The sequence below is a fragment of the Neopelma chrysocephalum genome, unplaced genomic scaffold (genome assembly GCF_003984885.1).
Source record: "Neopelma chrysocephalum unplaced genomic scaffold, ASM398488v2 Primary Assembly neopelma1_96706, whole genome shotgun sequence".
NCBI classification, from domain to species: Eukaryota; Metazoa; Chordata; class Aves; order Passeriformes; family Pipridae; genus Neopelma; species Neopelma chrysocephalum.
Window position 1 is genome coordinate 338,002 of NW_020925350.1, and position 12,505 is coordinate 350,506.

The window sequence follows — 12,505 nt, forward strand, 5'->3', positions numbered from 1 at the left end:
TCAATTAAGGCTGTCATGGTTTAGGAATGGTATTCCCCAATTTAGTACTGCCACTAAAAAGACCACAAACTGCTCCCCTTCCTCCTTGAATGAGAGGCATAACAGGCAAAGATCACAAGTTGAGATAAGAATAATTTGCTGGAAACAGCAGTGAGATAAGAAAATAAACAGTAACAGCAACAATATTAATAACAAAAGTATGCAAAAAATAGGGTGATTCACATGTGGAAATTCTCATCATGGACCCCAGGCAACAATGAACAATGGCGTATGGCTTGCCTACCTCGCCATGCTTTGTTCCACCAGAAAACTATGTCCTTCTTCTCAGCAGCCAGAAAGTCCCTTACCCCTGCCCCCAGCAGTTGTTGTGAGGTGGTATAGAATAACTTCCCAGCCACGCCCACAGGGCTCCAGGCTTTGCCTCCTTGTGCCTACTGCATGCATTCTGTCCTGGACAGAATTTGGACAGCTAGCTAATAAGCATTTTGTAAGGCTTTGTATATGGGCTGGTTTGGACAGGCAGGACTTAAATAGGTGAACATGCTGCAAAACAAAAGCCAAGGGCTTTCAACCTGGTGCAACGCACTGTCTTTTGAAGGTGGTTGGGTAGGAATGAGAATTTTAAACAACATATACACAGGAGTTCTTTCACTGGTATAAGCCATGTAAGTCATTCTTCCAAGTTTGAGCCCTGAGACTCTATGAAGTAAGTCTAACCCTAAAAACTAACCACCCTGACTTTCCACAACTGTAGCCACTAATGAAATTCAATTGCGAAAATGTAATTTTTAATAAAATGGTTATCACTTAGAGCAAAGATCAAGACCTTGAACTCAGCATGCATGAGGACGTAGTACAAAAACAATACTTACTATTCCAAATGAAACCTCTTGATGTAAAGGATCATGGGTTAAGAGTTGGATAGAACCTGAGGAAGTCAATGTTGGTGGATGAGTTGATGGAGAGTAGGTAAAGCTTCCTATAGGAAGATGTTCTCCAAGCAGCTCTACTTCATTCTCTATCCTTTGAAGTGGCTAAAAGAAACACAGGGTTTGTTGTATTAATAGAAAACCAATTTTTAAAATTTATTTTTTAATACCAGAAAACCACAACTCCAATTATATGTTCTGAGTAGTTGTGAAAATTTTATGTAGTTGTACTGGGTATATGTGGCAAGGTTTTGGTAGCGGAGGCAGGGGACTGCAGGAGTAGCCTCTGTGGGAAGAGATAAGGGGCTTCCTTGTGCCAGACATAACTGGTTCCAGTTGGCTCAGCAATGGACCAACCCACTGCAGGCCAAAGCTGAGCCAATCAGCAGTGTTTGTAGTGCCTCTGTGAAAAGCTATTTAAGAAAGGGGCGGGGGGGAAGCTGTATGGGGAGTAGGAGGGAACAAAAAAAGTGTGAATAGGAGAAGGATGAAGTGCTTCATGGCACCAGAGCAGATATTCCCTGCAGCCCATGGAGGACCCACTCTGGAACAGATTGATATTTCCCAAAGGAACTGTGGCCCATTGAGAACTCATGCCAAAGCAGATTTTCCTGATAGAAGAACCTACACTAGAGCAAATTTTCATGATAGATTGCAACCCATGAAAAACCCATATCAGAGCAGAGGAAAGGTGTGAAAAGGAAGGTGCAGCAGAGAATGACTATTATATACTGACCACAATCCCCCACACCTCCTCCCTCTTGTGCCACTAGGGCAAGGAGAGGAATCTAGAGAAGAACTACTAGCAGTGGATGAGGATTGAGTCAGAGATTTATTACTTGAGAGAACTTGATCCATACAAGTCCACGGGACCAGATGGACTACATCCAAGAGTTGATGTCCTTGCAAGGTTGCTATAATCTTTAAAAGGTTATGGAGATAGGGGAGATCTGTAACAACTGGAGAAAGGCAAACATTGCATTCATCAACAAAAAAGGAGAAAAGGACAATCTGGGAAACTACAGACCAGTCAACCTTACTTCAGCCCCTGGGAAAATCATGAAGTCAGTCCTCTTGGAACATATTTCTGGGCATACGGAAGAGGGAAGAGTCAGCATGGCTATACCAAGGGAAAATCAACCAGATTGTCTAGTATGATAAGGTGATGATTTGTGGATGAGGGGAGAGCAGTGGATGTCATTCACCTCAACTTTAGCAAGGCTTTTGACACTCCCAAAATATTCTTGTTATCCAAGTTTGGATGTTACAGTCTGGATGGGTGGACAACCAGATGGAAAAAAAATGTTTGGATGACCAGGCTTAGATCATGGTGGTTAATGGGTCATACTTTACCAAGATGCTGGTAACAAGTGGTATACCACAGGGACCTATCCTCTTTAACAACATTATCACTCACCTGGAAGATACTGAGTACTTGCTCATGAAGTCTACAGCTGATATCAAATTGCAGGGAACAATCCATACACTGGAAGGTAAGGCTGCCATAAAGCGGGACATGAACAGGCTGGAGAAATGGGCCAATAGGAACCTTATGATATTCAACAAGGACACATGCCAAGTCCTACACCTGAGAAGGAAGAACCCCTGGCAACAATCCAGGTTGGGGAATGACTGGCTATGAAGCAGCTCTGCTGAAAAGGCCCTGAGGCCCTTGGTAGACAGCAAGCTGAACATGAGGCAACAGTGTGCCCTGGCAGCACAGAAGGCTAGCAGTATCATAGGCTGTATTAACAAACAGTAGCACAGTCAGTGGATGGAGCGAACCTACACCTTCTACTCAACACTTGTTAGACCTCATGTGGAATACTACATCCAGTTTTGGGCACCCAAATAGGAAAAAAAAAAAAGACATTGTTAAAGTAGAACAAGCTCAAATGAGGGCCACCAAGGTGGTAAGGGGACTGGAACATTTGTCTTATTAGAAGAATTGAAAGAACTGGGCTTTTTCTGCCAGGAGAAGAAAAGGCTTGAGGGAGCAGGAAAGAAAATCTAACAGTGGCCTTCTAATACCTGCAGAGATTTGATCAATAAGATGGAGCCAGGCTCTTTACAGTGGTGCATGGTGGAAGGACAAGAGACAATGGGCATAAGTAAAAACAAAAGAGGTTCCAGCTAAATACAAATAGAAGCTTTTTTACCATGAGGACAGTCAAGCAGTGGAACAGGAGCCTAGAGAATTTGTGTAGTCTCCACCCTTGGAGGTTTTCAAGATCCAACTAGAAAAAGACCTGAGCACCCTCACCTGACCTCATAGCTGATCCTGTTTTAAACAGAAGTTTGAACTAGAGACCTCCTGAGGTGTCTTTACATCCGAATTATCCTGTGACCCTATGATCCCTTTCATCAGATTGCATATATAAGGTAGCAACTGACTTCCTTAATAGAAACATGTTCTCAAACTGAAGAAAATAGTTCTACTTCAATACCATAAGAAATTATTGAAGGCACATTGATGTATGAAAAATTAAGAAGTTTCTTACGGAAAGAACTCAGCATTTCCTTGTGAGACAAAAATCTTCATTGTAAACACCTTGATTTATACTTATAAATAATCAATTGCCCTATTTAGGCTAGATACATTATCTTGAAGCTATACTTATGCTATTAGGAAAGATCAATTCAAATCTCAGCTCGTTTTGGTCTCATTTTTCAGGAAAACCTTAACTCTACTATTTCACTAAATCACCCTTCTTTTCCCAGTACTGAATTCCACATTCTTCAAAACAGTCAGATATGAAAGTCATCTTGTGGAAGCAAAGGAAAAGGAAAATTGTTTCCCCATTCTGCTGAATAAACTTTAAATTGTCAGAATATTTAAGGAAATAATTCTTCTAGTAAGACTTGACAGCAAAAAAACAAGCTATCGAAAAGAGCTAAAAGTTAACAAAGGAGCCTATTCTTGAAGCTAAATTAGCAATCTAAGTTAAGAAAGAAGGCCTGACATTTTCTGAGGGAAAACATCCTTATTACCAGAGAAAACTAGGTAGAACTGTTCCCCCATGACTACAATGAAATTATTACAGTAGTACCAACACCTGACATTTAACACAGCAGTATTTATTACTGCTCAAAACAATCTGAGCAGTATTTGTCAGTAATACTGAAATGATTTTGTATTTCTCTATTAATGAAATATTGGTAGAGCTCCAAAGAAACAAATGTGCCTGGAAGAAGATTATTAAGTAGATACTACTAACCTCTGGCAGAAGATTAACAAGTAGTGTCCTGGTTAGAACGGCTGGGACCAATTCATCACTGGATGGGTGTAACACAAAACTGTGTATTCTATAGCCTTCCATGCCATTTCCCAGAAACTGTTGTCAGTAGAGGCCTGCGAGGTGGGAACATGTTCCTGTCCTCATACCCTTTTATGGAATTCCCCGCTCTGATACCCTTTTATGGAATTCCCCTCTCTGAGGGAGGGACTGAGCATCCTCATGCCCTTTTATGGAATTCCCTGCTCTGAGGGAGGGACTGAGCACTCCCGCCTGAACTGAAGAATATATAAACTGGGAGTTTCAGAACTTTTTTACCACTCGTGGGATCCAGAGGTAGACTGCAGACCACCGCTCTCAACCAGACTGAGACCACCACCCTCAACTGGACTGCAATCACCACTTTCTGACCAGACTGCAGCAGCTCTCCCACCAGCAGGGTTTTTTTCCCCTCTCCCTTTACTTTGGACTCGGGGGGGGCCAAGGAACACCACTTTTGTTCATGCCCCAGGGTGCTGGGTTATACATTTGGGTTTTGCGGGTTAAAACCAATTGTCTGTCTGTATAATTGTACTTATTGTATTATTTTAATAAATTGTTATTCTGACTTATAATCTCTCTTTTGAGTTGAGTTCATTTCCCCTGCTGGTTAACTTTTAAACCAGCACAAGTAGAAATTGCAAAATCTAATTTTTTTCCTTTGTGTCCAAAATAGCATCTTCTCTCATATTTGCATAAGCCCTATTATGAAGGCATGGCATTACTTTTTCACACAAGTGAAAAGAGTCAATAATTTCCATAATCAGGGGAGAAAAGAGACTCCAGTAGGCCATAGAAGGTTTAAGTAATACTTTTCACACCAGTGTTTGAGGGGATACTCACTTCAAATAAACTGTGAATTAATGTGGTAGAAACATGAAATACAAATAATGCTTTGTGCTTTCTGGTCTCTCTACAAAGTTTTTTCTCTAAGACCACTGCTGCACTACACTTAGGTCTCTATATTCTTTTACTTTCTGGAAGAACATCACCTTCAGAAGCAATACATGAAGCAAACTTATGTCAGACTGACAGGAATAGAGGTGTCCAAGGAAAAAGAGAGGGTAACATCTGAGGAAATCTTAAGAGAATCAAAAATTAATTTCAAAACAATACTTTTTTTTCTTCAGACTAAGTCTTCCTCAGGTAGCACTACTACAAAACCCTATTACTTACTCTAAATAAGATCCATTTATTCTCTCAACCAGAATGTTATTAGAAGGACAAGAGCATTACTTGCTGATCAACCCCCAAATATTCTAGTAGAGGGGATAATAAGCATTACTTACTGAACGTGACTGCTGTGCTTGGAAAGGAACAAATTGTCCTGGACGTGGCAGATGAGAAGGATGATGTGGAGAGAGGTGAGGAGGATGCAAAAGGAATGGGTCATTTGAAATCAGAGGTGGGAACGTTGCATATGGTACTGGTAGATGTTGGACTGAGCACGCCTGAAGCATCTGAAAGAAAATGAACATTTTTACATCCAGAGTGAAAGGAGATTATTAAAAGAAAGCAGTCTACTTATCCTTAGCTTACAAACACAACCCACACAGTAATTCATTCAGAAACTCAATGAACAGTTCTAGTACAGAACAGAGTCTAAAAGTATAATGCTGCCAGCTACACTTGCAAGGTGCAAAGGGCCTTTTATTTCAGATGAAGTCAATAGGAGTTGGAGGTGTTCACACTGCATTATCAGGCACAGACTCCCAAGGGGGGGGAGCAGGTTTGCTTACCATAGTAGTTGCTGTTCTTCCCAGACATTACATTTACAGGTACATGCCAAGAAAACAATTACTAGTTGTAACTGAAGGACTTATAAATTTCAGATTGTGCCCTAAACAACTCTGTTGCCTGAAGTTGTGCCCCTTTTCTTCTTTCCCCTCTTGCTAGTATCTGCTGTCCCTTTCTCTTCTGTCCTGAGACTTAAGGTGATCTCCTGAAAGAAAATGGTGCCCATCTGCCGCAACTGCAAGGCGGTAACCCAAACAGAAGCACTACAGCCTATCTATGCAGACATCTCCACCCAAATAGAATTCCCAAGGATCAGTATAGCTGTCCAGACCTCAGGCTGCATGGAGCTCCAGTATCTGGAAGTCCCCCTAGTTCCCCTACCTGCTGAAGGCAGTGGTGGATGTCGTAGCTACACAAGTGTGCCCAGCTAGAAGAACTCTTCAGACAAGTAGCTATGTAACAAAAGGAGCTCAACAAACAGCACAGTATCTGGGAATGTGAGCAGGAGATTAATGTGTGGTAATGTGCACTGTGCCAGTCTGAGCAACAGCCTTAAGGTTGTGCAAGGGGAAGGTAAGAGGAGTGACTACAACAGTGGACATGGGCAAGGCTCTATATGTAAATTATCTCAACTTCTGTAAGGCCTTTGACATGGTTCCTCAGAATATCCTTCTCTCTAAATTGGAGAGATAGGGATTTAATGGATGGACTGTTCAGTTGATAAGAAATTGGTTGGATGGTTGCATCCTGAGAGTAGTGGTAAACAGTTCAATGGAGATCAGTGATGAGTGGCATCCCTCAAGGGTCCATATACAAACCAGTACTGTTTAATATCTTTATCACTGACATAGTGGGATTGAGTGCATGCTCAGCAAATTTGCAGATGGCACCAAGCTGAGTGGTGTGGTTGACACGCCTGAGGGATGCGATGCCATTCAGGGACCTGGACAAGATTGAGAAGTGGGCCCATGTGAACCTTATGAGGCCAAGTGCAAAGTCCTGCTCCTGAGCTGGAGAAACCCTTGGTATCAGTACAGGTTGGAGGATGAAGGGATTAAGAGCAGCCCTGCAAAGAAGGACTTGGTGGATGAAAAATTTGATATGAGCTGGCAATGTCCGCTCGCAGCCCAGAAAGCCAACCATATCCTGGGCTTCATACAAAGAAGTGTGGCCAGTAGGTTGACAAAGGTGATTCTCCCCCTCCACTCCACTCTTGTGAGACCCCACCTGGAGTGCTGCGTCCAGGTATGGGGTCGTCAACACAAGAAAGATGTAGACCGGTTAGAGCAGTGTAGAGGCCTGGACAGTAAGGAGTGAATGCATTGCTAAGCCTCAAACACTAATGGCCATTCAAGCAGGCAAGTTAGAACAGGATGTGCCTGGAAAGGGGGGCTGTACAAAGGTAGGGCAGCACTTTTCTGGAGCCAATTTTCCTGTTCTGGTCCATGGTGACCACACAACATAAAGGACAGTGCAAGTGCAGAAGTGGGGTCAAGGAGTATACAAAGCCAATAGAGGGGTGTTGAGACCCTCAAAGCCCCTTGACTCATTTCCAGGAAGGCCCAGAAGAATGGACTGCACATGCTAACTCATTTATATGAAGAGTGAGAAACCTAATCCCAGGGCAGGCAAAACTTACCTATAAAAAGGTACCCTACAAAGCCCGGGTGGTGCTCCCAGGACCCTGGACACCCTGTTGGCTGGATCAACGCTGGACCCAGGACTGGTGACCTTATTTCCTCTCCTATCTGATCTCTCTTTCACTCTATCTCTCTTCCATCTTTTCTTTTATTCTTTTATTCTCATTATTATTAGAAGATAGGGGCAAAACATATACCAATTTCCATGTCGAGTGTGTAGTTTGCCAATAAAACTTTATGAGCTTTTTTTTGGACCCTTTTGGCTTTTGCAGTTTTTTTCGACCATGGGCATCTACAAATCTTGGATAGTCCCTTCCGTATAGGAGTGGGATGTGACAAGTGGGTCCAGACAAGGACCACAAAAATGGTCAGAGGGCTCGAATAACTCTCCTATGAAGACAGGCTAAGAGAACTGGGGTTGTCCAGCCTGGAGAAGAGAAGGTGTCGGGGGGATCAGATTGCAGCTTATATTTCAAGTGGGCTTATAAGAAAGATGGGGACAGACTTTTTAGTAGGGCCTGTCACAATAGGACAAGGGGTAATGGTTTTAGACTAAAAGAAAGTAGATTCAGACTACGTTAAGGAAACTTCCCAGTCTGACCATTCACAAGACTCCCAATGTCAGAGACTTTAACTGCTGGGACCACAGTCCCTTCACAGTGGGCAGCTCCAGTGAGTGTGACTCCCTACACACCCCACTCACGCAGTCAGACCAGGTTTCCTTACCAGCTTGACCCCAGGTTTCCCATAGCAGAGTCTCAGATGTCTCGTTCCATAAAGCAAATCATTCACAGTGCAGTAACAAAGAAACAGCCCAAGCTGGTGCCTCGGAGGAGGGACCCCCAACAAAGGCACCCCTGGGCTTTTATACCCTCACAGTTTATCTGCACACAAGTCTTGCTCTTTGTTCTGTTGTGTCTTCCAGTGTCCATCCACCTGGCTAGCGCCACCAGTCTTCGTGCCCTTTGTTAACCAAAGGGTTGGCAGTTCATGTCCTCTTGTCTCAGGCACCCACCCAGAGCTCAAACTGTAGCTCAATCTGCAGCTTGCAAACCAAGCTACCTGCACCAGATGTATTCCCCAACAGTCCTCCCTTTGTTTTAATTGAGCATTCCTGCTAATATACTCAAAGGAAAAAACCAAACAAACTTTCAAGGAGGGCTTTAAACTAGGTTTGAAGGGGGAAGGGATTGAAACGAGGCTCTCCAGAGAGGAGCCTAAGGGTGGAAAGTCCCAAGTTAAGAGTGAAAGCAGCAGCCCAGCTGAAGTGCATATACACCAACGCACGCAGCATGGGTAACAAACAAGAGGAGCTGGAAGCCATCGTGCAGCAGGAAAGTTATGATGTAGTCACCATCACGGAAACGTGGTGGGATGACTCGCATGACTGTAGTGCTGCCATGAATGGCTACGAGCTCTTCAGCTTAAAGTCAATAACAATAAGGTTGAGTGCCTGTGGATCAGAATCAGGGGGAAGACCAACAAGGCTGATATCCTGGTGGGAGTCTGTTACAGACCACCCAACCGGGATGATGAGGGTCATGAATTATTCCACAAGCAGCTGGCAGATGTCTCAAAATCGCCAGCCCTTGTCCTTGTGGGTGACTTTAACCTGCAGGATGTCTGCTGGGAACTCCACACAGCAGAGAAGAGGCAGTCTAGGAGATTCCTAGAGCATATAGAGGATAATTTCTTGCTCCAGTTGGTAAATGAGCATACCAGGGATGGAGCCCCGCTAGACCTCCTGTTCACAAACAGAGAGGGGCTGGTGGGAGATGTGATGATCGGTGGCCATCTGGGACTCAGTGACCATGAAATAATAGTTTTCAATACTCAGGGATGCAAGGAGGGCCATCAATAAAACCTCTACGCTGGACTTCCAGAGGGCAGATTTTGGCCTATTCAGAAGACTAGTTCAGAGGGTACCCTGGGAAACAACCCTTGAAAACAAAGGGGTCCAGGAGGGATGGACATGCTTCAAGAAGCAAGTCTTGAAAGCACAGGAACAGGCTGTCCCAGTGTGCCGAAAGGCAAGCCGGCGGGGAAGACTGAGGTGTTGAATAAGGCACGAACCCCACTCAGACACGAACGAGTGCCAGAGCAGAATTAACTTTAATAAACAAAGCAGTTGTTTAAGTACAGTGTTCAAATGTGTCACATGATCTTTCAACCAATGACAATCAAGTATTGTTTGAGCATGCGTGAGAACCCGGAAGACTACAACTCCCATGATTCCTTGTTACATTCTTCCTGCCACATCTCCCCCCTCTTTTTATCAACAAGTTGAGAAACAATACATTTTTAACATTCTTATTATAACCAATCTTATTTCAACTATTTATAAAAACCAGGGCCTATAGTCACAGGGCCTTTATTGAACTGTTTACAACTTATTGGTTCGTGCAATATTCAAGCAACCTCAAATTACTCAGGGTTTGAAGATGTGTATAACCTTTTATCTGAGGGTGACTGTGTAATGGCATCATCTTTATTTGAAAGGGAAATGGGTTGTAGATGTTGTGTTTGAGGTAGTGTTGTTTGAGGTAGTGTTTAAGATGTCTTGCTATAAAGTGTACTTGCGTTCACACACACACATACATGTGTCCTCTCAACTTTCTCATTCATACTCTGGTGGCCACCGTTTCATTCTCTCCTCACACATGCATTCTTAAACCCTTTATTATTTTGAATCATGGAGTTTTGGTTTTGTATTGGTTACTGTTTGTGTGTTTCTTTTGGTTCTGTTATATCATTTATTACTTCTTTGTGATTGTTCCTGTTTTGAAGAAGTGTTAATGTAGATTTACACATATAGGGACTAGATCCATATCTCTTTCCCCTCTCTTTTTGTGTTTTTATAGTATGCTTCTCAATGTGCGGTGTGTTCCTTTTACTATTGTTGGTTGTGTTTCTTCAAATCCAATTTCTTTACTCATTTTTTCTAGTGATTGCTTCTGTTGAAGGGGAGGGCTAATATAAGGCCTGATACATTTAGAAGGAATCCTTTGTAATTTAGTACTATTTGATACACAGGCATATATCTCCCCTCAAGTTATGAGATCTACTGGTCTTGATCATTGCTTAGATTTTGAATTTTTAATCATAACTGGTGTTTAGGAAGATGAAAGTATTTTAGTTTTTTGTTAGTATTTATATCTGCTATGGTTTGCATCATCACAGTTTAAGAAATTTAGAACATATGATGTTTCTATAAGTGTTCCTGGGGGTTATATACTGATCCCCCTTCTTTTTTTGCCCTTGAAGCATTTTTTGTGTGTTGTTGTATTATTCTATTTGGAGTGTGTGTGAATGGATGTGTCTTATGTAAGAGTTAGATTTTGTGTGATTAACAAGGAATTATGTGGTGTGTATTTTTCTAGGTAAATGAGGGTTAGTGAAATCTTGAAGAAAGGAGGCTTCGACATGTGAAAGTAACTCTGTAGCATAGCATGAATCAATTATGACATTCATAGCTTAATTACAAAACAACTTAAATGTGCTAAGTACATGAGTAAGTTGTAACACTTGTATAGAACCTGGTCCAAGGTTTGTACCTTATTGTTCAATTGTCCTTTGTTTGTCCAGACACAAGTGGTCTCAGTGTCTTGTTCATTTCTTGTAGTTGCTCTTTATCCTTAAAAACAATCTTGGTAAAATAACAGTTCAGTCTATTTCAGATAAAAGGTGGGCAGGAATAGATGCGAGGTTCAGGTGAATCTGTAGTTTTTGAAGCAATAGCAGTGAGTCACTCTATGTTATAGTGTCTTTTGCTTTTTGGCTGAAGGCTTTAAAGATAATCTTTCGTTGTGTAGTTTTCTTTGGAGATTTCATTGTTGGTCCTGTTAAATTTTTCTGGAACGTTTTACAGTCTCCATTTCTAATAACATTAGTTAGAGCAACTGCAACCATGTTTAATTCAGTCTCTTAGGTAGTTGCGATTTACAAGCAGCTATTTTGCACTCTTGTTGACATTATGTATGTTGTTTTGTGATAGCAAAATGTTTTGAGAATGTTTGAATGTAACAAATATGGGGATGTTGAAGATTCTATACTTATTATTTGAATAACATTATTGTGATAGTTGTATGTATGTGGATGTATTTGAGAATTTAATAACTTCTAATAACTTTCATTTTAAAAGCTGCTGTGAAATTAATGAAAAAATAGGGAAAAATTTTAAAGCTGTGGTGTTCTGGTTCGTGGAGATAAATGTTCTTGGTTAAAATGACACTAATTTACATCGTGAAAGATAATTACAAAGGCTTTTAGTCAACAAAGAGAATTTTTCTCTCCTTTTATACCATGAAACAGAAGGTTTCAAATCCTTTTCCTTACCTTGAGTTCAGCAATTGATTGGTAATCAGCCTGCAATTTATGCTGAAACAGTCTGTAGGTGAATTTATTTAGTTCAAATTTATCTCCCTAGTAAATTGTTTATATTGCTCCAGTTTTTATATGTGTAGCAATTTTGTTTGCTGATTGATAAAAGGTTCATCTTGCATACTTTATCATAGCTAGAAGAACATGAAGCTGCTAAACTTAATGAAAGTTTTGTATCAGCCAGTTTTATATTTAAAAAATATGAATTAATGAATATATTGGGCTTTAAGATGGTGAGATGTTAAATTTCATTCCATATGTAAATGTTTTTAAACTATTTTCTACCCTTTATTTCTATTGTTAAGAAAACAATTTACACTTCTTTCAAGAATACTGATTCGAAAACAAAAAAATACAAATGCTACAAGTAATATTTATACCTTCTTGACAATGTAAAATGCAGTGGTATGAGCGAATAGTTAGTAAAGCTTTAGTTCGCAATGTTTTGCTTTCTTTTTCCATATTATGTAAGAAAGGAGATTCTGAGTGAGAGATGAGAGGGGCTTGTTTGTCGTTTTCCTCACCCAAAGGCAAGTCACTTATT

At 41.3% G+C, this 12,505-nt stretch overlaps 1 protein-coding gene across 1 annotated transcript in view; it reads right to left on the reverse strand.

Moving 5' to 3' along the window:
• Positions 1-12,505, reverse strand: part of LOC113981671 (E3 ubiquitin-protein ligase RNF38-like) — a 253,030-nt gene that overhangs the window by 11,667 nt on the left and 228,858 nt on the right. Inside the window, exons 5-6 of the mRNA XM_027709192.1 lie at positions 5,494-5,664; positions 873-1,034 (exon numbers count right to left, since the gene is read on the reverse strand). Of these exons, the coding sequence (XP_027564993.1) occupies positions 873-1,034; positions 5,494-5,664 (333 nt within the window). The remainder of the gene's footprint in view (positions 1-872; positions 1,035-5,493; positions 5,665-12,505) is intronic.